The sequence below is a fragment of the Pezoporus wallicus genome, unplaced genomic scaffold, assembly GCF_028554395.1.
Source record: "Pezoporus wallicus isolate ANWC-B61680 ecotype Strahan unplaced genomic scaffold, APGP_CSIRO_Pwel_v1 contig_13817, whole genome shotgun sequence".
NCBI classification, from domain to species: Eukaryota; Metazoa; Chordata; class Aves; order Psittaciformes; family Psittacidae; genus Pezoporus; species Pezoporus wallicus.
In genome coordinates, this window is record NW_026637726.1 from 128,107 (window position 1) to 155,066 (window position 26,960).

Consider the following 26,960-nt stretch of genomic DNA (forward strand, 5'->3'; position numbering starts at 1 on the left):
GAACTAAAACATGAAGGCCCTACAGCTTTTAGAGGATTGAGTTCGCTTTCTGCCCTCTCTGACAGCTTTTCTTTGTGGAGGAGGAGGGTAAGAGGTAGGGAAAGTAGTATTTGCAAGAGTACTAACAGTCTATTGCTACCTCACAGTTACTACTGTATTGGGCCATACACAGCTCAGAGGACATGGCTAACACTTCTCCCTCTACGTGGTCAATTGTACCTTCAGCTTCCCAATAAATGGTGGCACATGCACTCATCTGGTACCTGGAAAATTAACATAAAGTGCCAGAAGTTAATTATTGCACCTCCTCCTGCATCTCCAGGCATCTGCAAAGAACAACCACCACACAGAACAGTCTTGTCCTCTTTCATCAAAGTTTGAACAACGGGTATTTTTTACATCCGTATGCACAGTGCACAATCAGCAGGGAGAAGTGCAAAGAAGGTCCACCAAAGAACAATTTTACCAAATTTGATTTTTAATGAAGAAATCCAAAACGTGTTTTATTCCAGGAAAACAGTTTTCGAGTTACAATACTGAAGGCACATATTTGTGAATCCATGGTGCAAAATTTGACACTCTTGTGTAGACACCTGGGAAATTCGGTCTTCCACATCCATAACCCCAGCTAACAATGCCAGTCAAAAACCATTTTCCACCTCCATTGCTTTGACATGACAGTGGTCCACCGGAATCACCCTAAAAAGAATATATTGAGTTGTAAGTGTTTACAATGAAGATTACTAAAACTGGGACAAAATTCCACATGGCATATTTTGCCTATGTAATCCCAACAGTGATTATATTTTCCCATTCACACAGTTCAAACCATCAGATGGTCAATAGGGTTTTTTCTTTCTTTCTTCTTTAAAGAGACTTATTAGACTAGGTTTGAAATTCATATTTTGTTCCCTAGCCTCAAACTTGAAGCTAAGCCCCTAATCTGCTCCTTAATATGCATCTTGATTTATAGGTTACACATTTACTACTCCAAAAAATAGTAAGCTTAAAAAAACATGAACCAAACCAAACAAAAATATTAAATGATGAAATAAGTTCTTTCAAGTTAAATGGAAACAGGTTGAATTCCTCAACCGATTTCAGTGGAGTTTTCCTAAAGGCAAAAAGCCCCACGTGCTTTCCTCTAGTAGATACAAACCAGCATGTAATGTTTAGGAGCACGTAGCATCTTTGTAACTTGAGCAGTTAAAATGAAGCCTGTTATTGACGTCAAAGATTTATACAGGGTGACATAATTCCATAATACAGAACAAAGTGAAGAGTACTCTTCCTTTATACAGTATTCTTGCAGAAATAATTTGGCAGAGGTTTAGGCAAAACAATGTGCCACCATATGGGCAAATTATCTTGGACCAAGCTTATACTTCCCTGAAAGACTCTACTGTACACACAACACCACTGAAATAGACAACTAGTAGCAAATTAAACTTTACCAAAACACTGGATGCAAAAAAGGACTTTCAAAAGCAAAAGGGGAGTTGGTCAAATGTAGAAGTTTTGCAAGAGAAATGCCTTCCTTCCAGACATATTTTGTTAGGGCTAGCAAATGATTTTGCTTTAACTTTATAGGATTTTAGGATATGCAGGTTAGAAGGGCATCAGAAGATGATCTAGTAAAGCCACCTGCTGCTCAAAATAAGATGATATTGAAATGTACAACAGAATTGTTAAAGATTTAGTTTAGAAGGCAATTGCCAAGGAAATAATAAATAGTGGGATTTTGCATTTAGCAAGCTTTCAAGCTTTTTCTTCAGTTCCTGGGACAAAAGTGGAACAGCAGCATTTTTCATGACAGAAATAACACATTTCAATCAGTTCTAACAACTGCCATACATAGTCACAAATCATTTGCCCTTACAGAAATGCAGCCAAAAGACCTGTAAATTGTGCCTTACCTTGCCTATATCTTCAGTGGCCATACAGATTCTTCAGTTAGTGAAATTGATACAAACTCTCCAGCTAGTGAAAATGATGCTTTATGTCAACAGCTTCACTAATCTCTAAGAAGCAGCTAGAGCATTATACTCACAAAGCCCTAGAACACTGCCTGTCCTAAGAGCAATTGTGGTCTTCCTCACTTTTACTAGACCAGTAAAAGCTAGAACATCTTGCAGATTTCATATCTCCAGCATTATATATAAAAGAACTCAGTGCTTTTATATTTTAGCAATAAACACACTATTTTATTAGTAAATATATGTTTATACAAGTCCTATATAATAGTTACATAACATATATAATATAAACTCTATGAAATATATTCTATAAATTTATAGTGTGTATATATAGTTTTACTACAATTTGTTAGAAGCACATTTAGAACTTCACATTTGTCATCTTTCAGCATTCCCAGATCAGAAATATAATGCGTTTGAAAATTTATGCCTAGATGTCTGCATCTCATCAGACGGCCCTGTAGTTCCAAACTGGGAGGAAGGAATCCTGGAAACAGACTGGCTGGTTCCTAACTTATTCCTTCAGCTGGGAGACCCTTGTGCCAAAAATTGCCCGACTTGGACTTGTTATTGCAGCTTGCAAATTGACCATCCCTTGGCCTGCCACTGAAACTTAGGGTGGCCACTCATGCACATAGAGCAGTACCAGACTGAAAACACTTGCACGACAGATTTGGTGCTAGAGAACTCTTACACTGCTGTTTTTCTGAACTGAAATGTACAGACCACACAGTCATCTCTTACACCTCGTCAGGCAACAACAAAAGACAAGATAAACTCTATGCAAAGTGTGCTAAGATACGTACTTTGCATCCATCTCTTTTCCCAGACATGAGTCCAGCGCAGAACATCCTAGCTGTGATAATCCCGTACGTGGAATGACATACTGTTTGGTCAATGATTTTTACCTCTGCTTTCTGAAGGACTGCTGAACCTTCATCATCTGGAAGACACATTGAAACAAGAATGATCCAACAGGACTTGGGATTTTACTCATCTATTGAAATACAAACCAGGAAGTCTTCAGAAAACATTCACAGGTGCTTTTGACATCCAAGTTATTCCAGATCCCAAACAACTAACTGCAATAACATAGAAGCACTCTTCTAATATCAGGCATTTTTGTAATGTGGCCTTGGGCCTTTGGCCACATCAAATCCAATGGCATATTCACTAGGGTCAGTTAAAAAGCCTTTTCTAATGCCTTTTGCAAACACCTCAAGGCTTAACTTGGTCTCTTTTTAGTTTTAAAAGGAATCAGAATCTCACAAAGGTATTCAGCTCATCACGACACAGATTCACAATTAGGGTGCTCTGTCTGAAGGTGCAGGATCTAAAAGCAAGATTATGAGTCAGAGTTACAGAACGCAAATTATTCCTCTAGCAGCATAAAGAACTTGGACATATCTGAAGACTTGGTTCTCTCTGTCTGAAAGCTTTGCTAAAACACTTCTGTAAGTTACCTGCTTCCAGAAAAATAGGATTAAACTGGGTTGTCCCCTTCTTTGTATACAATTGCTCTAAAATATCACCAGGTGATCACTGAATATAGCCAAATAAACCTTACCAACATTTTAAAATACACAAGTGTTGCCTTACATCATGAAACTTTGTTTCAGGTTTTGATAAAGCTGCTATTAATGAAATACGTTGAAAAAATACTTAAAAGATCAATTTGGCAATTAAATTGTATAAAACGATGACGAGAAAAGAGGGGATCAGGGAAAAGAAAACTCTTTTTCAGGCATCACATTTATCTTTCAAATAACCAGCTTTTAAGTTTCACAGATAACTAACCAATTGGTCAAAGAGGAAACCAGAGATGTTGCCCAGAGTTATAGATGCCCATTCCTGGAATTGCCCATGGGCAAGTTAGATGGGGCTTTGAGCAACCTGGTCTAGTGGAAGGTATCACTGCCCATGGCAGAGAGGTTGGAACTGGATGATCTTTAATATCCCTTATAAGCCAAACCATTCTCTGATTGAAAGACCACACCACACATCTGTATCACCATCCTTTCCCGGTCAGGTGGTTGCAGTTGGTTTTGCAACCATATATTCTCTCACAGGTATTTATAAGGAGGCTGACTGTAATTTAGCAGATGGTAATTCTGCCTCTGGACATCATGTCAAAATGCTGGAGGTTCACTACCTGCTGCTGCCTTGTACCATGCATTTGCCTCTCCTACAGTCTGCAAGGAGCAGCAGGATGGCCGAGTCCCCCCCAGTGCTCTCAGTACCGGGAGAGCAGGTGAGGCTGGACCAGGAAAGCCCTGCAAGTGCAGGCAAACCACCTGGACCAGGGCATTGGTGGCAAGACCTCAGTCTTGGTGCAGTGGCAGTTACATGATTTACATCAAGGGAAGCCATCACACCTGTAGTTACACCAGAAGGGCTTTAGGAAAGCAGCCACAAGAGAGGCAGAAGGTACCAGCATTCACACAAGCAAAGAGGGACAAGCAGGTTGGAGTGCAGCCATCGTGTCAAGCTGCAATCCAAGGACAGAGCTAGCACCTCACAGCATAGCTCCCTTCAAGCCTTAGCTAACAACATGAGTACACAGGACTTCCAGATCCACAGGACCAGCAGCCAATTTTCCTGAGCATATGGATGCTGCGTGCATGCAGGAACCTCCTTCTGTAGGACAGTAGGTTCAAACCATTATGGTTTTCTGCACACCTCAGCAACGCAACCAAGGCAGGTGTCCTGCACAACCACCCCCTTACAACTGTGTGAGGGTGGTGGTTTACCCGGGAAATGAAGCTACAAAAACCATACCTGCTTCCTGCTTTTGGCCCCAACCTGTTATCCAGCACTTGTCACCACTGCGGGCTACGTGTGAAAAGGGAGGCACGCAGATGGGCTGGATGACGTGGCTCATTGTGTCTGGCCATGGCTTGCTCAGCTGCAGCAGTGCAATGTCATAATCATAGTTCCTGCTGTTGTAGTATTCATGGACTACGATCCGTCTCACCGCAGAGACAAATTTGGCATGCCCTTGTGTTTGCATGCCCAGGTGAGCGCTCCAGGCTCTGGGGTCAGCCAGCCTGGTTGGGAGCAAACACACAAGTCATCTCTTTAAAAAGCACCCCAAAACACCTACCAACAGTGAGATGGGTAAAAGAGGAGAGCACATCCCACCTCAGAACATTCAGTCTCTGGAAGCTAAAGGTGTCTGGCGACACTGGTGTTATTTGGGACAGAGTTTAGGGGGAAGACTGCTTACTTGCTCCCTTGAAAGCAGTGTGCTGCAGACACAAGCCACTCTCTCGATATCACTGATGCCCCACAGTAAGCAGCTCCTACAAAGTGGAGGCTGACCTGCCAAGGCCATTCACCTTCCTCAGTGTTTGTACCGCCTACAATCCGAGAGTTGGGATTGCTGCTTTTGCTGCTGCCACAACCTGCAAGGGATATTTCAGGTTATAATCCACATCCGTGGTGCTTTCCTTTAGTGAGAGAAGCTCCAGAGAAACTATCACTTATGTCCTGCTCTAACCAGAAAACTCTTCCTTGAAACAAGAAGTGAATCCATAAAAAAGGCTCTGGCTTGGGAAATATAATAAGCTTTTGTAGGTCTGCTGTGGAAATCAGCCTCTATTTCTTGTGCCAGCAATGTCAAAGGACCAACTGATTTAATAAGTGTCAACATGAATATCTAAAACCAGGCAATCCCTCATCATTGTTTTAATAGCCCTGAACAGAAAGGAGTCCATCAGGAAGGAATGAAGTTCAGAATCATCAGGGCACTTATTTCTTGCCAAAACAGTGGGAATGATACAAGAAAAACGTTGATAATAGCAGCCAAGTATGTGGAGTTTGATCATTTATTACTGCAGAAACCAGATGGTCTAATCATTAATTTGCATGGAAACAACTGACAGTCAGAAAATGCTGTATATTACTAACTCACAGGTGAATAAGTAATCTCCCAACGCAAAAAACTGCACACTGTAGATTGAAGGAAGAAAGACCATTCTGTAAAGCCATATATCCATCTCTACTGTATGCACATAAAGCTTTTGCTCAGGAGTCTTAGTCCCACATACAAGTGTTAATGCTTTTGGGCACTTCCCGTCACTCAAAGTGTCAAAAGCAGCATTTATGTTTCCAAACGCAAGCAGACTTACAGCTAGGCTTCTAAGATGCCCTGCTGAATCCAAGGCACACAGGTAGCAGGCCAGAAACACCCGAAAATACTCAGTTCAAGCAACAAATCCTAATCCCACTTCTATTGCTATGGCAGTAACAATCACCTATTTACTTTCCAGCAAAACAAGCTGAAAAGCTTGTATAGGGGTTACTTTAGGAAGATTTGAGACTAGAACCTAACTTCATCCTATGATATATTGGCATCTTCTCTGTCCAGAAGAGAGAAGCAAAGAGTAGGTGGGTTTTATCTCATTGCAGCTGTGTAGCTCCTGAAGTCCAAATACAGTCTGACTCCAACAGAGGACCCTGACACTGCCGCAGGCAGCAAAACCACTGCCTTACCAGCTAGCCAGGTTCACCCTGCAATTAACCCTGTTTCCCTGCTCCTTAACATAGCTACAATAAACTTTACAGCTAAGACTCCCCCTAACAGTGAGCTCACCTTCCCACAAGATCTTTAACCAGACTTGAAGTAAACCAATAGCTGATCATTCCCCCTTACCCTGACAGCATGCAATAAACTGGAGGCTGCATTGCCCACTTCTCAGTACCCTCTGCGTGCGTTCTACCTGCTCCAAAACACAAAGTAATAAAGGGCTTTACTGTGTAAAAAGTTTGAAGTTCAAAAAGATGAGCATTTGAGAGGGACTTACTGCAGCTGCTTTCATCGCTTCCATCGATACAGTCCACAGTCCCATCGCACTTTGCATTTTGTTTCCTAATGCACATGTTATTCCTGCACTGAAATGTGTGGTTGGTGCAAGGAACACCTGAAACAGTTGGAGGGGGAAACAAAGAGAGACTATTGGCTCAGCTTGACACATGAAGACCTGTCTGCACAAATAAAAGATTCATTCATATATTAATAGATAGGAGAGAACATGGCAAAAGAGCACTTTAGCTTAAACTAGTCTCTAAGTAGAAGAGACTATTCAAGTAGAACTACTAAGGTTCATCAAGTCGGCCGAGTCCTTTCCCATAGCACTAATGAACTTGGATATAATAGTGAAAGATTAGCTGTAGAGCAAATGTTAGGCTAGAAACAGAAAACATCCAGTACTCTGGAAAGAAGCCCTCTTTTCATGTTTACTACTGAAATATAAGATCATAGTGAAAGCAGTCATGCAAATTGTATTCAGTTAAATTGCAATCCTTGACTTGAGCATTTGGTATTTCCTTGTGGCTTGCAACAAATAAGGCCGCTCAAACCCCTTTGTCAATGCACAGAAGTATCTCGTCCATTTATCTAAAGAGTTAAAGAAATGACTGATTCAAAGCTTTCACGTGCCTAATGCTAAATTTACAGCTTCCATAGCATTTTAAACATATTAACCTTATAACCCTGAAAACGGCTTCAGGGAAACCATCACTTTCATGGTTATTTTACAGATGGTAAAACAGACCTAGGAAATAATTTGCACAGATTATGCTTTAAAGGGATAAAATCAGGGATTCAAGCTTTAAATCCCCAGATGCCTATCTTCCATCCAGAGTACTTAGTTCTGCTGCCAGTATTTTGCTGAAACAGATGCTCGAGAGCTCATTAAAAAGAAATGGTTTAAAATCAATAGTGGCTTGTTCATATCAGAAAACTAAACAGAATTAGATAGCCTCAGTTAGATTTGATAGTGCCTCTTAACTCTTTGAATATGGCATCCAGTATTCAAGTCGGGATTGGATAGGTGATAGAAGAGAGGAAGAAATTAATCAGGAGAATATCCTTACTGTGGGTGCAGTTCTGCTCATCTTTTCCATCCTCACAATCACTTACTCCATTGCAGGCAAGTGGGCTATCCTGTATTGCGAAGCTGGAGTTACAGTTCCACTCAGGGACAACTTGAAAAACATAAGTCAGATCAGCCACAGAGGAGTGCTTGTATTGCTAACACTACCCTTCTGAACATGCCTGGGTACCACTTTCATGCCTTCGATGCACAGCACGAGGATGAGTACGAGGGCCACATTATCCACACAGAAAATAAAGCACAAAGGAGTTCAGCCACTCAGATCACGCACTGCCCCAAGTGCTGTGGCCCCAGTGCTAACCCTCTTTCACCATGGACATTATTATCTACTCTATGCACCCCGATTTGTCATTGCCCCACAAAAATAACTCAAAATAAAACTTTATAAATACCAGCATTTATCACTTGAGGAAAAATCAAAATACAGCCTAATAAAGATATTTTTGCACATCTGTCTTTCTTGTGCTTTCCAATGCCATACTTTCTTTGCTCTTAGTTCTGTCCCTTGCTAATTAACTATGAATTAAGCATTGAAGAGACTGACTCACTGGATATAAGGAGGAAGTTCTTTACTGTGAGGGTGGTGAGGCACTGGAATGGGTTGCCCAGGGAAGCTGTGAATGCTCCATCCCTGGTGGTTTCTAAGGCCAGGTTGGACGAAGCCTTGGGGAAGATGGTTTAGTGTGAGGTGTCCCTGCCCGTGGCAGGGGGGTTGGAACTGGATGATCTTAAGGTCCTTTCCAACCCAAACTATTCTATGATTCTATGATTGTCTGTAGCTGGAATTGCAGAGGAAGCTATATACATATTCTTTCTCTTTATTCTCCCTCCTATAAAGTTTTCACCTTGCTTCATCTATCTTCAAAGGCTAGAGAATACATTTGTCAGGGTCAGGATCTCTAATAAGCAAATACAAACCGCAAAAGAGTTCATCGCTTTCATCGAAGCAGTTGTTTATCCCATCACAGCGCTGCATCTGCCGGATGCATAAGCCGGTAGAACACTTGAAATGTCCAGGTGGACATGCTGGAAGTATAACAAAAACAGACAAAACAGCAAAACAAAACACAAACAAAACAAGCAAAACCCCATTTTAAAGCTTCCTTCTCCCAGATATTGCCAGCTCATTTCAATTTGCAGTCGCTGGCACGAGACAGCTTAGAATGCCTTTCTTTAAGGGTAATCTCACTTTCAATAACCAACGTACACAGCACTTTGCAGCTTCAGTCAGTAACCTGTACTAAGGTGACTTCTGAGTTAAATAGATGTTTGTCTTACAGAATAGAATCATGAAGTTACCATCTTTCTATGTACTCCACATACACGGAATGCATAAAATTGCCTTAACATGACAAGTATCTCTGACTAGACATCACTGCTTCTCTAGTACTTTGACATGAACACATAAGATTAACACAGGGTGAAAAGTATCAGTAAACAGTTGTTTGCTGTAGGCCTTGAAAAAGCTTGCAGTTGGTACACTTTTATCAACTTCTTGAGACCTTTTTCAGCTCAGATTTCTATTTGCACATGAAGTATTTAAATGGATGGAAACACTGGAATAAGCGGTTGGCGACTGGATGCTCTCTATTACTTGGAAGTCCTTGTAGTAATAGAAACACTGCAAACAAAACCTTGATGGTTAAAACAAGCAGGGACAGAAGGCTTCAACTGACTGCACTGTGGCCACTGCCTTAAAGGAAGCTTTAAGATGATGAGGGCAGACTGTGTGCGTAGAGGAAACCAGAGCATGCTGCAGATGCCTGCAAACATCGGCTGCATAGCCTTAATAAGCTAAGTAAAGGTTCTCTGTTTGACAGTCACCTGGCTTAGTAAGATTAGAAAGGAAAACAAACTGAAACCCAAGAGGGAATTTCCTGCATAAGCCTAACTAGGTCCTAAAGGACCTCAAAAATGCTGCTTCACAGGTCTGAAATGCAAAGGTGGGTTGAAAAACGATTAAACCCATCTTACGCTGGCTGATGTTGTAGCTGCCATACTCCACCAGAAGTGGCTTCTCTGAGACCTTCGAACTGCACTGAAGCTCGATGCTGACAGCAAAACTTGCAATGTGGAAGACTGTTTGGTGATCGACATAGTAACCGCAGTACCTAAGAAGTGTTCAAAGAGCTTTAAAGCAGCCTGCACGTCAAAATTGCCTTTAAATGTGAGCATCACAGGAATTCAGCAATCCCATCATACTGCATGTAATTAAAGAGCCAAAAACTGAAACAAGCGCCCAAATTCCCCAAAATGCTGGTCATGATCCTTCATGACCACGCAAACAGATATGAGCAAAATGTTTTGCCATAACGTCTGCAGGAATAGGGATATAATGAAGAAATGAGTATTTTTGTCACCAGTTCTGATAGATGTTTTTCAGAAGATTTGGATTTTGGGGAAGACTTAAGTTTGGTGGCAGGAGAAACATCAGCACAGTAGAGAGCAAATTTAGCTGCTCTGATTTTGAGGACTGCCCCTAATGAAGAGTATGCAAAGGCACTGGGATAACTTTGGAGGCAGAGGGGAATAGAGGTAGGGAATCTGAAATTACTTCGAAGTAGTGACCCAGCCTTCATCCACCATTTACATTCTGGAGTTTTACCTTTGAAAGTTACATGTTCAGATAACTAGGCTGGATGGGGCAGGAGAGGAAATCCCTTGGGGGCACATCTACATCCAGCTGCCCTGGATTTCAACCTGGGGGGCCACTTAACTCAGAGATACCCAAATGCTCCCTGATGCCAGCAAACATTTAATCCACTCATCCCCTTTCACCAAAGACACCAAAAGATGTTGCAACTGGCACTTCCATGTTACAAACACACCCCCAAAAAAATGCTTTAACAGGGACAGATCATGCTGGATCATGCTTTAAGACTTTGAGAGAGATTTAAACATAATAAACCAGTGAACATTGACAGTACAAGTTGTTCTAGAAGTAAAAATAAACCTTTTCTTCTGTTCCACTAAAATTCTCCAGAAAGGAAATACTTAAGACAAAAAGCATCTAGCTTTAAGACTCCTGTCAAGAAGAGTCTCATCTATCTAAGCAGACCTAAAAGCAGAAACAGCTGTATTGATTCTTGGCACCCACACTTGCTGGACAGCAGTGCAAGTCACATGCTGAAGTTAGAGCTCAAAAAAACCCCATGAAAATGGATTATTGCATTGTTAAATGGACTAATGGGCTATTATGGACTTTAATGTGAGGTGTCCCTCCCATGGCAGGGGAGTTGGAACCGGATGATCTTAAGGTCCTTTCCAGCCTTAACTGTTCTATGACTCTATGAGTCCATTATCCAGAGGTAAATATTTGCCTTGTTTATTTGGCAACACCAGGCATTGCACCACAAATACTCTTCATTTCAATGGATGTAGGAAAACTGGTCAGTAATTTCCACATGGATAGATATTGCCTTGGTGTCCTATGCACCACACTGAAGCATGCCATAGGGAATGCCCATGCTCCTTCATATGCTTCTGTATGTGCTTTGTTTCACCGTATGAAAATGAAACATCCTTTGAACAGACCTGGGAGCTTCTGTTCCAGCAATACGAAAAAGAAATGAAGAAAACAGTTGTAAAAATAGAAAAAAAAAACAACCTATCAGAGCTAAGAGTGAAGACTTCCTGCTACAGGAAGTCTCATTCTCACTCATTTTAGCGTCTCTGTTGTCAGCGTTCCCAACCTAAAACAGCCTGCCAAAGTGCACAGCAAAATACCACCTAACCATCTGATTCCCCTCAATCAACCCACAGCATTTTCTACATTTCTCCTTCTGTCAGTGACTTGGGCCACGTTCTTACAACAAATCTTGGCACCTTTTAAAGCAAACAAAAAACCCCACCACCACCATCACCTTCCAAAAAAACCCAACAAAACACACCCAAAAACTGAGGGCTGCATTGCCCACTTCGCTGGCACATGAAACTACCTCATCTCACCGAAAGCAGAGAAAGCTCCAGCCTATCTGTGGAAGATCTGATGCAGCTACATCAAGGAGGCCATGTGCTTGTGGGACTTGTAAGATAGAGCTACAAATCCTTGGGAGCCTTCTACTGGTTTTACTAGCCATTTCTCCAGGCCCAGGGCAAACGGAGGTTGCAAGGCACCATCTGTAACTGCGCTATTGCCACAGAGAGAAACTAATTAAGGGATTCAGTCTCATTTGTTGAAGCAGGAAGTGGGATACCACATCCCCAAGTAAGGGGCTGAGTAGATACATACATCATGTAGCAGAAACAACAGGATGTTGCACCAATCGTAGAATACCAGGTTAGAAGGGACCCCAAGGACCATCGGGTCTAAACTTCCTTGGTAAAAACATGACCTAGACTAAATGGCCCAACATTGGCCAGCTGAATCTTAAAAGAGCCCAATTCAGCACTTCCCTGGAGAGATTATTCCAATGGCTGATTGTTCTCACTGTGAAAAACTTTCCTTGTGTCCAGTCAGAATCTCCCCAGAAGAAACTTGTGCCCATTACTCGTTGTCTTTCTCATGTAAAAAGGAAGTCTTCTTGGTAGCCACACTTTAATTACTGGCTTTAAGAAAAAGAAAATACTGCAACCTCTTTGTTCACATAAACCTCTAATGGTTTGCTTGCAAAAACTCATTGATATTTGTGCCTCTAAGAACATCAGCAAAAGTAGTTCATCAACTGCAACACCTCTTGACGAGGCAAAGGAACCTTTGTATGTCCACTGGAAGAAAGACAAGGAAGAACAGCATGATTGTGTTCAGTGTTTCTGGTTAGATAAAGTCTCTAGTGGTTCAAAAGGCCTTATCTGCACTATCTTCACAGTAGCAGTCTTTATTTACCAAGATCTGCCTTCTGAAGCTTCTTCACCCTTTTTACCCAAGATAGCAGAAGATCCACGCTATGAGCTGCAATTGCAGGAAGCTGAAAAAGTGAGGTCTGTCCCTTTTCATTAACCATTAAAATTTAGGGAAAGAAAAACAAATATTGACTATAAAAATGTTTCATGAACTAAATCATATCCTTACAATATAAACCCATCACCTTTTTTCCTCCAGATTTTACTTTTATTTGATTCATATCTCAAATCTTTCCAATTGTGTCATAAAAAGGACATTAAAAAAAAAAACCAAAACACATCAAATGTTCTTTTTTGACTGGTGTTTTTATATGCCCATCTAGTCCAGCAACCAGTTTCCAACAAGGTTCCACTTTAGGAGGTTCAGACAAACCGAGTTTTGCCTATGTAAGTACAACGTGATATCAAGGAATATAGAAAGTTCTCTCCTCTCTAATTCTTTCACTTACATTTTCAAAGGCCTAACTGGCTCTGCTTTGTTTCAGCAGCAAGTTCACAAATTCAGTTTCAAGTCTGATCTTACTGAGGTTTCCACCTGAACAAAGGTTTTGAAAGAAATAAATAAATACAACCCAACATCCTAAATCCAACTTTGTCGCCTCATGCAGTAACTGAAAGATGACTTATAAATCTGAGAGAAAATGGGTGGACAATGTGTATAGAAAAGCAGTACTTTACTTTAAAAAACAGCATCAGTATTTTAATAATAAACATTTAAGGAATACAGTGGTACCTTGGCAGCCAATGCGTGCAGCTTCTCTTTCAAGAGAACCAGTGACTAGAATGCGGAAGCAGTTGCTCTTCTATGTCCAATAATCTCATTGTAATAGCTTTCACTGAGAAGTTAATTAGGTTCAGTGTCCTCATGAGCAAGCATAGAATCAAGTTTCACTTAAAAGGGTTTTTAACAGGCCTTGTTCAACGATCCCAGAAAACCCTTAATTACTTTAGGGTTCACAGGGCATCCTTCTGCACTCAACTGTTCCCATTTCTTTCTCTCCAGAGAATACCAAAGGCTCTTGTTTTCATGTTTCTGGTACTTCACAATAGAAAATTTTATATATCCACATAGATATTTTTGTAGCATTTCAAATACACCATGAGCCAAAGTGAAAGAATGCTAAGAGACAACCAGTGAGGTGTCTGTCTGTGGAAACCATCCGAGTGAGCTGCAGGAGCGATAGGAAGGTTTATTTTGGTAATGCTAGTTTAATAACATTAGAAGAAGTACTTACATGTGTTCATTAATTTTCCACCACCCTCGCTCACAGCCTTTAATATTCTTCTCACTGATGGTATAGTTATGAAACTTCAGAGCTATACCAAGGCTCTTCTGTGGAGTCTGTTGTGAACAAGAGAGACAGTGAAAGCAGTCATCGTTTTCCTTCTGCAGACATTGAACACGAAAGTCTTTAGACTTATCTCAGCAATTATGGTGCTTGGCAATGCAACACTCCAGGAACTGTATTGGCTTTGTTGGCTCAACAGCCAGCACTTGAGACACCTGCCAGCTACTGAGTAAAAGCAAAGGTTGGCAAAGTCCCACCATAGCTGCGAGCTTTCTCCTCATCCAACAACAGTCCTTTCATCTTCAAAAAGCCACTGGCCACAGAACGCAGCTTTTGTATCCTGATCAAAGCACTCAAACACATCCAAATTTACTTGTGTAGGGACACACAGCCTGAGTGGATTGTTAGCTAAGGTACTGCACTGAATACCTGTGTCACCTTTGTAATGCTAGAAGTTATTTCTACCACCATATTGTAGTCTTCTGCAAGCACCCAATCAGCCAAGCATTCTTCACCACTCTATAGAAGATTTTTAAGACCCGCAGTACCACAAAGGCTCATACTGAATTAGAATTTCCTTTATTTAAAGGAGCAAAACTTTTTTGCAAGATACGGCAACGTTCCTTTAAAAACAAGGGCTGGTCTAGGACAAGAATCCACAAATGGAGGGTTTTTTCTCCTTTTCTTTAACAGAGAACAGGAGGAAATAAGAGACACTTTCAGCATTGAACTACTGACAAATTAAACTGTTGTGAGAAATAAGTTTTGGGGGTTGCTCATGTTAAATGTTCAGGAGCTTTCCCCTCAGAAGTCCAGGGTGAACTGAAGACCTGAAGCCTAACAAAGGAAAAAGAAGTAATTGCCTTCGCTTTCTAGAAAAGGAATTGGCTGTAGGTCATCGCTAGCTGGATTCCATGCAGATGGGTGAGTTTCAACATGGGCAACCACTAGCTCAACCAGACATGAGTAACACAAACAGAAAGATAAGATAGGTAGAGAGTGGACTGTGCCATATCCATTGCCATATTACTTAGAAAACACTGAAAGGCAAACCACAAGTCAAAGATCTTATCTTAGCAGCATCAATAGGGAAACACTAATGTCATCAGACCAGGCATGACAATATTCTAAACTGATGTAAACTTGTGGACATTTGCTTGCAGGAAAGTACCTGTAAAGATGCAGAAAAATGATACCAAGAGGAAACAATCTGTGGGATTGTACCGATAGGACAAACCATCTTAGCCAGAAAATTTATTAAGCATATCAAAATAGACTGAAAAGAGATACCACGGAAGTGGCAGCAATAACTACATCAGGGGAATATTTTTTACCAGTTTTTTTGGGGTGGGAAGAGTTGATTTAAAAACAGTGAAGTCTTACATTCTCTGCCACTAAAACAATCCTGCAGGCTAAACATTAAAACTTAGCTCTTTATCGTTATAATAGGGCAGTTTAGGAACTGTGTTCCCCTAGTTAAGAGAAGGTTCTAAGAACAAAAACAGAAAGGAAAACCCCAATACAAGACACCTGAGCACAGCCAGCTATTCAGCTATATCACATCTATAAACTGCTGCATTCGTAAGGATGAAGGTTACTCCCTACACAATCGTTTCTGCTCTGCTTACAGGCTCTGTGTGCCCAGAGCATGCAATAGCCTAAGAGAATCATGTTACCTGGAAGTTCCACGCACAAAGACATTTTGGAGGATAATAGCTTGGGTAATAGGGACTTGTGATTCTTCCTTCATAGCCAATTTTCTCTTTTGTTACTATTGCTTTTCCACACCCTAGGGAATAGAAAAGAAAGCAAAGTTTGGTGAACCTCAATATACTTCATATAGATAGATATTCAGATGGCTAAGCCCAGATTTATCAGAACTCTTCACTGCAAAATGGGGCAGCTGACAAATTCCATTTATCTGGGTCACGTTGCAAAAGGATTCCCTTTCCAATTGTGCACACAGACAGGAAAGGGATGTCAATTCTAGGAATGCTTGCAGGGCTCTGCAAGACCAGGATAAAACATTGTGAAGATTCATATTGGTTGTTTCACTAAAGGCAGTTCTGCCAACAGGTCTTAGTGAACCGTGTTGCACATCAGTGCATCCACACTGCAGTAATACATGAGTATCTCTAGTTCTAAAATGCAGCTCTTTAGAAGAGAAATGGACAACGTACTAAACTAACCAGCCTCCTCGAAGCCAAAGTTTCCTTTTATGACTGCTGAATGGATTTAAATAACTCATTAAAAACAAAAAATACAGAAGCAAAATACACAGAAACAATGAAAACTCAGCTCTGAATTTAAATCTACCAAATAAGAGCTTGGAATTTAAAGTTACTTAAGATGGAGGTTTTCTCACATGCTTTTATGATGGTACTTTGATGCCTAATTACTTTCAAAAGGAAAGTATGCAGCATCTTTTGGGGCAGCTTGAATTCCCTGGCATTAGCTTGGAGTTTTACTCCTTGTGCTTTTAGGGTAGGTTTCCTTGTGCCATTTGTGATTATGATCTGTAGGTTTCCTTGTACTATTTGGTTTTATGATCTAAGCACTTCTTAAAGCAACAAAAAGCAAATGATTAACTTGCTGGACAAACAAAACTGGCTCCTTTGCGTTAATGTGGAAACAGGCACCGGTAGAAAATGCAGACAAAGCTACTGAAGTTTTGCTTTCTGAAAGCAGGTTTTCGTGCTGAACTCTCTCCGCCTTTAACATCATCACCGAGCCCCAAACCAGGAGAGATCCCGAGCAGGGCTACTCCCGGAATAACAGCTCCATCTACTGCTACAAGCAGCCGCGATCAGCTGAGCTCAGGCTGCAGGTTACTGCCTTCTACCTCCGAATTTCAGTGAAGAGCAGTTAATCTGCACAGATTAAATCACTCAGGAGGAAGGCAGATGCTTGGCAATGCAGAGGAAAGGAAGGAGAGAGAGAGGCATGCAGAAGAAAACCAACTGAGATACAGGAGTCGTTTGTTCATAGTCAGGAACTTGGCAATCACAAACCTACTTTCTTGTGTAATGACCTCAACATAGCCATGGAATTCCTTCTGTTCCTTTATTTGTGCTGCCTTAAACATTACCAGCATGAGGTTATTTGTGGACACAAGCGACACCAGTGAATCGGCTGGTTCACAGGCTCTGAGGGGGAAGAAAGGAGAGTACATACAATTGGTAAAAACAAATAACAAACCAAAATCCCAACACGTCTGCTCTCCTTCTGTGCACTAATTTTTCCACTGTTGCAGTGCTTACTTACTTTAAAGCCTGGTTAAAAACTCCCTGCTCTTAAACATCTATTACAAGGCCAATTAGAAACCCAGTATTGGAAAGTCACGTCTTAGAGATAAATTGCAAACATGATAATGAAGATGGAATGGTTAGGTCTAGTAGATAATACCGACTTGGAGCCTTCACTCCAAGTTAAAATGAATGAAGCCAATAGTAAAGAAAGTCTTGTAGAAAGAGAAAAATTCTTTCATTAGACCGACATATTTAGCTTGTTGTTGGGGAGTAGGAAAGACAAGCAAGTTATTCTTTAAGTCAGAAATGAAGAACCTAAGAGATCAACTAATCTCATTAAAAAATAATAAGTTATTTTCCGTATGCATTACCTAGCAGGCATCCTCAGCCATCTACAGATAATAGCAAGTAAGGGAACACCATTTGCTGGTTTATAGACAAGCCAGAGAGTGATTCAGGTTAGTAAAGGCCAGCTATGGAAGAGGACTGAAAAGCCAATGCTCTTTTTTGAGGCTTACACACACATTGACAGGACAAAGAAAAGGATTTCAGGGGTCAAAGCACTGAGCTCTTCAACTGCTTGATGGAGGTGCTTTCTCTTAGACCAAAGGTGCTGTCTTCACCTTTTGGTCTAACAAAGCCCTGTGGAAGCAGTTAACAGGAACTTAGGACAAAACTATCACCCAACAAGTATACTGGATCATTGAGGGGAGGCTGGGGAAGTGATAGTCCACAGCACTCAAGCCACCACAGCTTCAACTCTAGATTTTAAAACCCCTATAATAGACTCAAATGGAGCAGCTAAAAAAAAGGCACTGAGCTGGTGAGCGGTGGTGGTAAGTATCCAAACATCACGAGACTCAGTTTTAGAACTTCAGTCTCCGTATGAAGAGCACTAATATTAGAATGGAAGAAGAGTTTGCTTAGGGGAGGAAATTCTGAGTTTCTTTTAGTTAACATCTGTTTCCCAACAGAAACAGAAAATCCCACCCGGTAACGTGGGAACTTCTCATAGCTCTGTAGCTAAGCGAAGACGCACTCTAGTTGAAGACTACAGAAGAATTAAAAGAATAATTTAACTGTTTCTTTTATTAGCAACATAAACTTTTCCAGTTTTGTAAGGCAGGAGGAGGCGGCGGTGGTGGGACACAACTTGCCAGGTGTTGTATGTGTAATGCATGAAGATTAAAGTGTTTTTAACAACACAAAAAACAAACAACCAAGCAAAAAAACCCCCCACAAATGTACTCACCGGTACAGTATCTTATGTGTGATTGGCATGAGAGAGTCGTAGATGGTTAGAGAGTCCGTGATGCAGTTATCTGCTTCAATATGAAGGGATACTATTGAAAGACGAATAAGATGGCCCACTGATGCAGTCAGCTTAAAATAGCAGATCGTCGACCCCGAGGCAGTGCGGATATCCAGAGGAAAGCGCTCATGTAGGCGATCAGCATACATATCATACATACAATTTGTTCCTGTGAAAATAGCACACATTCTCAACATTGGGCACTCTGAAACTGTTAAATCCACGTGGCATTTAATAAAATACAATTACTTTCAAGTAAAGCAACATATGATAGCATAGCTAAACCTGAAAACAAAGTAATCTGTGCCACTCACTGTATTCATCTTCATTATAAGTCTGTGGTCAAGGGAAAGTCCATTCATAAAACTACAAAGCATAGCAAACAATGCTGTTAAGAGTCTTTGCAGTGTAGTCGCATTAAAGCGGCATCATTTTGTACAACAAAGCTCTGTGGAGCTCCCAGAGGATAAATCGCTTAAATAAAATAATTGTTCGCTAGGAAATGCCCTACTGCTAAGGTAGAAATCAACTCCCCCCCCCCTACAGATATTATGATATAATAAATAAAATCAACATAAAAATTCAGCTACACGTCTGTATTACTCTGGGGTTTTTTAGGCTACTCTTCAAACATCTGGGTTCTTGTATTGTGAAACAGGCTATAAGTGCTACCACTAAATTCAGATTGACCAACTCCTTCAGTTTGGAAGGGATACTAGGATTTTTCTTGTTCAACATAATGTCCTGCTCAAAGCAGGTTCAAAATGAATTCAGATCAGGCCTTTGTCCTGTCAAGTCTTGTAAACATTTGCCGCATTAGAAGTCACTGCTACAAATGGAATTAGTGTGAAATATATAGAGCCCAACCTACACAATAATTTTATATTTAAAAAAGGCAAAAAAAGTGTGTCATATTTTAGTTAATAATAACTATAAAATTACCCTACTTGCATCCAGTTTTCCAATTAAACCGGAACAATTTTGACTTTCAAGTCAAATATATTGAGGTCTTCAATTCAATATTGCAGCTCACAGTCAGCAAAAAGCTTAGGGATTTTTTTGTTTGGTCATATCTAAAACTCTAAACATAGCTCTTTGAATGACGAGAAGGAGGAAAAATACAAATTAGGGAGAGTAAGATCCAAAGTAAATATTTGCATTAATTCCTGCCTATTAAGAACACAAGTCTCTGAAATAGTTACTATCATGGAACATCTTTTACCGCACTATGAAAGTTCACTATCAGTTGTTGACTCGAATTCAATGTTGGCCTTTTAACCAGGAATTAATCAAGACAGGCAGAGGCAGGCTTTGTTTGACTTCCACTTCTAATTTGCAATCTTGAAACTAATGCTCTGAGTGTTTATGAACAATTTATAAGGGTCACATACCATTCAGTTGAATTAGAGTTACGACTATTTAAAGCTTTGGTTGAACCATTGTTGCTCTTACTTCCTTCTTGTTCTTATCTCTTCCCAGTAACATTCTTCTTATAATGGTTGTTTGTGCTTATTTACTCACCCTTGACAAAGACAGCTGTGATCATAATCTTCAGAATTATGTGACTGCCATTATTTCTACTAAGTAATTAATAAACTGACAAACTCACTGCTGGTATAGAGCACAGTGCAGAGAATTCAGAGCTAGCTCTGGAACTAGTATTAATGCAAGCATACCAGCTTGAAAGCACATCTAGATACAGTCCTTGCCCAAACCAACCCTGCATTGCCAGATACCATAGCAATGCAAGTCACTCACCTCAGCTAAATACAAGTCTCCTCTCCAAGCCATTCTTTAATAGATCTGCACTCCAGTGCTGGGCCATCTTCATGACAATGTAACTCCATTACTCTCAAAATACACACCATGAGATGCACCTTCCTTTTATGTGCTGCATTAACACTTTCATCTATGCACACATTCTATAGCCTTAAGCAGACACACTCAATGAACCCCAACAAACTAAATTACACCAATATAAGACTTTCTCAACTCCTGTGGTAATCCATGCTGCTCTTCCCCTAAAATTTCATTGCATACCAGCACTAAGCTTTTGGGAGATACCAGTTGCCGCCTGTGGTTGAAACTAAGTCTCTGAAAGACATCTAGAATATGAGAGGCCATCCTTCAGCCTTTGTGTGAGAGATACCAGATGAATCCTAAAAAATACTTAGCATCAGTATTTGTGTTGGACCCTTCTTATTTTCCTCTCTTTTAGGGACTGCACTCTGTAATAAATTGAAACACAAGATCTGACTATACTAATTCCTCTGCCCTGGAACACTTGGTGATGCAACTGTGGTGCGGGTAAGTACCAATGCACAAAATCATGCTGTATAATTGCAGTGTGTGTCAAGGAGATGTGACAAAGACCAATATTGCTACGCTTTGTTTGCAGTGTAAGTTGGGAAAGGCTTTGGGCAAATGAATGCTGTAGCAAACTTGACTTGAACTCTGACAAATTCCATGCTGATACCACTCTAAGCATTGCAAACCATGGTCCAGGGTCTATGACCCCAATTCCAACCGTGGACTACAGAACTAGATCTTAACTTGGCTGTAACAGTGACAAAAGTAATTGTTCAATCCTTAAAAAGCATGCAAGTTAAAACCTTGTAAGATAGCAGAAGTGGAAATCACAGCTAGAACTATAACAAGTTAATGTCTCACAAAAAGAAGTTAAATACACAGACATGGAAAGGTATAAACCCCTTAAGAAACTGGAACAGTGCAACTTCAAAAGATGAAGAATAAGCCTGTGTCAATGAGCAAGGAACACAAACACATCCCTAGCTGACTGATAACTGCTAGCCCAACAGAAACTTATCAGGTGTCTACCAAGGGTGATTGCCACACTTGTTTAGCCCAGCAGCACATTTTTTCTAGGTGCCTATTCCACATACTAGTGAACATAGATGTGCTGTACTTTTAAACTGTTTGTGAAGCCTCTGCCCACTGCCAATATAAACTAAAGCAGGTATGCAAGTAACCATAAAAACTTGGTAAAACTGAGCTGCTTGAGCTAATTTCTGTTAGGGAATTCATTTGAAAGAAAAGCTCATCATTAACCTTGGAAAAAAGGGAGTAAAGGAGGATAAAGGATGGACAGATGGACCAAAGCATCGCTGCTGTTCAGTGTAAAAGGCAATGATTTAAATTCAGTACCACCCAGGTTAGAAAAGGTTAATCTCTTCAGCACAGTGAATAATAAAGAGCTGACCGAGTTTATTTCCTACCATGGCACAGGGTGCATGCATGAAGTTTACTAGTCACATTAGAGGCAGATCATATTTCTTGCACATAAGACTCTTGGTCTTTCTTATAGCAAGTCAGGACACAAATGTCAAAGCTGAATTTAACCCTCTTAAATTGACTCTGAAGAGCACCTTTGAGCTTAAGGTAAGAACTAAGCTTTATTCTCCACTTCTTTACCAGGAAGCTGCCAAAATGGTGAATTACCTGTTCCCGTTGATGACCAATAATCTGACCGAAGACCTGCTGCATGGAAAAAGAGTTGTGTGAGTTTCTTCATTTGCCCAAAAGCCAGAATTTAGGGTTAAATTCAATCACACTTTAGTTCTAGCACTAAACACAGGACAGAACAGCTAACTTTATGGGGGAGGCCACCCAAGCCCCCTTCATTTCTGCAGATCCTGCAATCAGCTTTGGAAGTATCACATCCCCAGACACCTCAGCACCTGAGGCGTAGAGAGACTGCATGTCAATTAAACAGTCAAATTCAATTGAAGGACTGATACTGAGGTACCCAGGTCATTTGCTCACCCTTGGACACAAAGTCCTTCTCATCTTTCAGTTAGACGGCGACCTTGGGCTGCAGCTTGTTCTGTCCTTCATTCATAGGACTGAAAGTCATGCAACAATTACATCACCTACAGATAACTTGAATCCCACATGGCTAATTTCTTCCCCAGACAGGAATGGTACAGGAGTTGTTTAATGAATGGGCAGCTTTATAATCCATTTTCTTAATCTTTAATAAAGGGGTGACAAGAATCACATTTTCAGTGAGGAGCTAAAGTTTGATCCATGTGGAAACCTTAACCCTTCATCTTTTTATACTTTTGAAGGCACACGCTAACCCAAATCCGTGTTGCCTACAAAGTGTCAGGCTTAGCTCCTGAATATGAACATAAGCACCCCAAATACAGGAAGTTTTGCAGTCATTGTTCACAAGGACACTTTGTACCTTCATTTGACCTCAAGTCTGGTTTTGACTTTCCTTTTTCCCCCCTTTTTTTCTGTAAAAATTTTAATATTAGAAGCTAAAGATGCCAGATAAAGATTTTGGTTTATTTATAGAATTTGCTACTCCAAGATAACATGTTTGTTTAATGAAGTGTTTCCTCAAGGCTATGGGCAAGAGCTAATACTAACCACTTAGTACAATGGAGTCCATGTCGACCGCAAGGCCCTGAAGACTTCCCACAGAGGTCCGGTTAATGATACTTGTCTGAATGGAATCCTTTAAAATGGCAGCCACACAATCCTCACACAGCACTTGGCCTTTTGCCTGTGGCACCACAAATACGATCCAGAAGTGGACAAGAAGGCCTCCGTTGTTGTTATTACTGAAATACAATGGTCCTACAGGTTATCATCGTGTTGAAAGCTCTCTGAAGACTAGACTCAACACAGGCTTCTGAAGTTTGGAAGTGTATGGCTCATTTCCATCTTGTGTGGCAGCTTTGACACACTGGATACGTTTACTTTATCTTGGGGAAACAAAAACTACTTGAATTAGAGCTGGATTAGCTCCTAAAAAAAATCAAAGCAGTAGTAAAATTATCACCACTAGACATGCAGAACACTGCATCACGATGCATTTCACCCTGTACTGTGCATTGCAGTACGTAAGGAACAATTCCTAGACTATTAAGGTAACACATCAGAGGACGTGTATGATCACCCCAATCTTGGAATCATAGAATCATTATGTAGATTCTATGATTCTATAGAGATTTTGCCCTTCTGTTAATGGGAAATAGTTTTATGACAATAACATAACTTAGAAAACACGTGCATCTTAGCCTATAATACAGGGCTGTGCTCTAAGAACATCTTAAAGTGGTTAAATCTCTGTGTGACCTATAAGCCAGAGCATCACCAAATCCCTTTAGGGAATTTCTGTTTGCCTTTGATTATACTTCTGGCAGACAAGCAACTGCTTACATAACTTTAGTTTTGCCCATACTTTAATGAAACTAATTGGTATAGGTTGTAAATGTATTTTGCTATCAGTACAAGTACATAGCAGAGATAAAAATCATAACCACCAGAAATAGGCTCACTTGCATTATATTACATTCTCATTACATTATATACTACCCTGCAGAAATGCAGTTATATTAACCACACTTTTACCTGACTTCTGAAACTGTGGTCTGCTTATAAAATTTGGAGAAAGAGGAGGTTGTGTAGACCAAGTTCATCTGAAAGAGAGAGTATTAAGATTTAGCCTAGGCTTTCCTAGGAATATCCTCTTTCCCACCAAGAACACGCAGCACGCACACATTTCCAGGCATACATCAGCCAAGCTAGGCAAAGCAGCAGACATAAACAGACCAGCTCTTCAATGCACCCATAACAAGTCAAATATTCCCAGGAAACACCAAACCTTCTGCCGAGGCCAGATGACACGTACAGCAATGCTTCTTCCACGTAGATGAGTTTTGAATATGGTGCACGTTCTTTGCCCAGGGAATTCCAAGCACAGAGGGCTTCCCTATCCTTATGCTGAAACTTCAGGCCAGTCTTCTGGCGTGCTTGTGATATTTTGTGTCTTGCTGCTAAGGTGCAGTTTACAGCATGCATTAGAGCCTTCAGGAGGGACCTCTGGAGAGCATCTAGTCCAGTCCCTCTGCTCAAAGCAGGGTCAATTACACCCGGTTGCTCAGGGCCATGTTCAATTGAGTACCTCCAAGAAAAGAGGCTTCACAGGCTCTGGAAACTGCTCCAGTGTTCCATCACCTTCACAGTTAAGCAGTTATTTCTAATATTTATATGGATTTTTTTTTTGCATTTTGATTCAATGCGTGCCTATTTTCTTCTCTGACAGCTTAATAATAACATACTTCTTTCCAAAACACCCAGTGTAAAATACATGGAGAAAGAAAAACTGCCCATTTCATGCTGCAGGACTGCCTTTGAGGAAAACAAGCTTCTGATTCCACCACTTCTTTGGGTGCATGTGACAGTGTGGCAAGGTAATAATAACCTTCCTTCCTCTTGTTCAAGGAGGCACACTTCTAAAGCCACAAGGTGGCATGTACCTCAAGCTGTTCAGATCGTGCTGGTTAAGATAAGTACCCAAGGGACTAAAACACAGATTATTTTGAAGAAAAGGCTGCAAAAATTGCAGTAATATTAGTCCCTAACTTTCAGTAGTTGACAAAGGAAGTCTGACAGTTATTTTAAGGGCTTAAATAAAACTGTGGGAGCTCAATCTTTCTCCAGATTAAACTACAAGGGATTCTATATATTACTGTTACTATCAAAGGGGAAAGAAGCCCATCTTGAGAGGTTCTTCCACTACCACTCTGGGGGTCTGTGGGCCAGCAGCCATGAACGCACGGGTTTTAAGTAGTAAAACAAGCAAAACCCCAAATCCCCCTAGCAATTTTAGTGCCATCACCATGAAGCACAGTTTCAGCAATGCAAAATCCATCGGTGAGTTCAGGCAAAATTTACAGACAAAAAGTAAATTCCAAGTTACATTCAAGCAGGAGGTGGTGACACTGGCAGTTCACACCTGCTGTATGTCACCTCTCTCCGCTGTGTGTGGCGATGGCGGGATGCTCTGGATCAAGAGCAAGACACAGGGCTCTCAATAGGTTAAAATTGCTCCATTGAGAGCAGGGGAAAGACATGGCCTGTGCAGGAGAACAGGAACCTGAGTTCTTATGATAAGACAAAACAAGAAGTTTTTCAAGATTGTCATGGGTGCATCTGACATTGTGTTGTTTGGTTGGTTGGGTTTTCAGCAGTTTTCATACTATTGCTTTAATCCTTATGTGGACAGTGCTGCACTTCCTGGCATTAAGGTCTTTTCCCTCCCTATGCCAAATGTCTTTAAAGTCAAATTCCATTTCAGTCAAGGTTCCCACTCCTCTCTCCCCACTTTAGAGCAGCCTCAATTGCCTACAACAGATTGCTATTTCTGCTTTGACTGATGCAAGGTGTTTGGGGAAAATGATGGTCTTTAGAATACCTACCATCAGAAGGAAACATAAATGCAAATATGCTTGAGAGCTCTAGGGTAATTACAGATGCTTTAAGGCATAAGACTGGCAGAAAATACCAATTTAAATGCAAAAGACTTAATCGGTTTAATATCTCTGGAGTGGCAATTAAGTTTTGAAGGGCTTTCGTAGAGTTCTATTCGTAGATGTCTATTTGTGGGGGGAAGTACATAAGATTTGGAGTAAACGTTAAAGCCAAAGAGACCTTTTCAAAATTCAGCTAGTGATTAGCAAGCTGAAAGCAGTCAGTTCCTTCCTACCTGCAGATAGCCACCCTTTGTACATGGTCTTCCAGAGGGGAGACAAAACAAGGAACAGAAAAAGAACACCACAGCAGACTCAGCGGCACCTGAAAGTCACTCTGTTTTTTTTTGCTACCCAAGCAGCCCACTCATCTTACCACATGCTGCACGTTCTTTGCCACGGAGAGGAACTCTTTTGACTCCTTCTGCCTGTATTCTGGGAGAAACTCTATGTTGGCCACACGGAACAGCCCAACAAAATACAATGCATCTTTGTTTTCTGCCTGAACTGTAAGACACAAAGAAGACAGCTCCCTCTTCTTGCTTTTCTCTGTCTTAATAACAATGAGTTTTTTTCTGATTGCATTCTAAACAAAATCATTCTATTCAGTCTAACAATGGGAACAGCAACTGAAAGAACATTACGTTTTCACAGCCAAATGGGTCTAGATGAGTACCACAATACGGTTAATTGAGCACCTGCTCCCTACACAGGTGATCGTACCATACATATGAACCTCTATAATGAATATCAACATCTAGATTCTGGAGCATCCCTATGGAATCTTAAGCAGGATTAGCGTCAGGGGTCTGAAGAGCAGAACATCGTTTTTACTGCCCAGTTTTTACACTTCTATATTTTACTCCCCTTTAATTTCTATCAATCTGTTCCGCATGAGCGACAAAAGACTTACCTGACCCTCAGCAGGCCAAGAAACACAGTGGAAGTCAACATTTCTGAAGGGTAAAGCTCATAGGAACTGTCAGGTCTGTGCAATAGCTAGCACATAAAACACAATTTTCATAATAATAAAAAAGCTACATATATAAATGTGATAATAAAAAATAAAATTATTAATAAAAATAATAAAAATATTAATAAGAAAGTGACTTA

The 26,960-nt window shown here is 40.7% G+C and overlaps 1 protein-coding gene across 3 annotated transcripts in view; it reads right to left on the reverse strand.

Moving 5' to 3' along the window:
- Positions 1–457: 457 nt before the first annotated feature.
- The window catches only part of TMPRSS7 (transmembrane serine protease 7), a 41,374-nt gene continuing 14,871 nt past the window's right edge, over positions 458–26,960 (reverse strand). Inside the window, exons 1-17 of one of the 3 annotated variants that reach the window (XM_057407396.1) lie at positions 26,761–26,823; positions 26,224–26,354; positions 23,947–24,014; positions 22,960–23,153; positions 22,024–22,062; positions 18,505–18,733; positions 17,020–17,150; positions 15,681–15,793; positions 13,951–14,057; positions 9,848–9,984; positions 8,792–8,899; positions 7,854–7,964; positions 6,782–6,898; positions 5,203–5,380; positions 4,755–5,023; positions 2,783–2,919; positions 458–699 (exon numbers count right to left, since the gene is read on the reverse strand). In XM_057407396.1, the coding sequence (XP_057263379.1) occupies positions 529–699; positions 2,783–2,919; positions 4,755–5,023; positions 5,203–5,380; positions 6,782–6,898; positions 7,854–7,964; positions 8,792–8,899; positions 9,848–9,984; positions 13,951–14,057; positions 15,681–15,793; positions 17,020–17,150; positions 18,505–18,733; positions 22,024–22,062; positions 22,960–23,153; positions 23,947–24,014 (2,109 nt within the window). In that variant the 5' untranslated portion in view covers positions 26,224–26,354; positions 26,761–26,823 and the 3' untranslated portion in view covers positions 458–528. Of the gene's footprint in view, positions 700–2,782; positions 2,920–4,754; positions 5,024–5,202; positions 5,381–6,781; positions 6,899–7,853; positions 7,965–8,791; positions 8,900–9,847; positions 9,985–13,950; positions 14,058–15,680; positions 15,794–17,019; positions 17,151–18,504; positions 18,734–22,023; positions 22,063–22,959; positions 23,154–23,946; positions 24,015–26,223; positions 26,355–26,760; positions 26,824–26,960 lie in introns of those variants that run through there. The other 2 variants (XM_057407394.1, XM_057407395.1) reach the window with 2 other exon arrangements.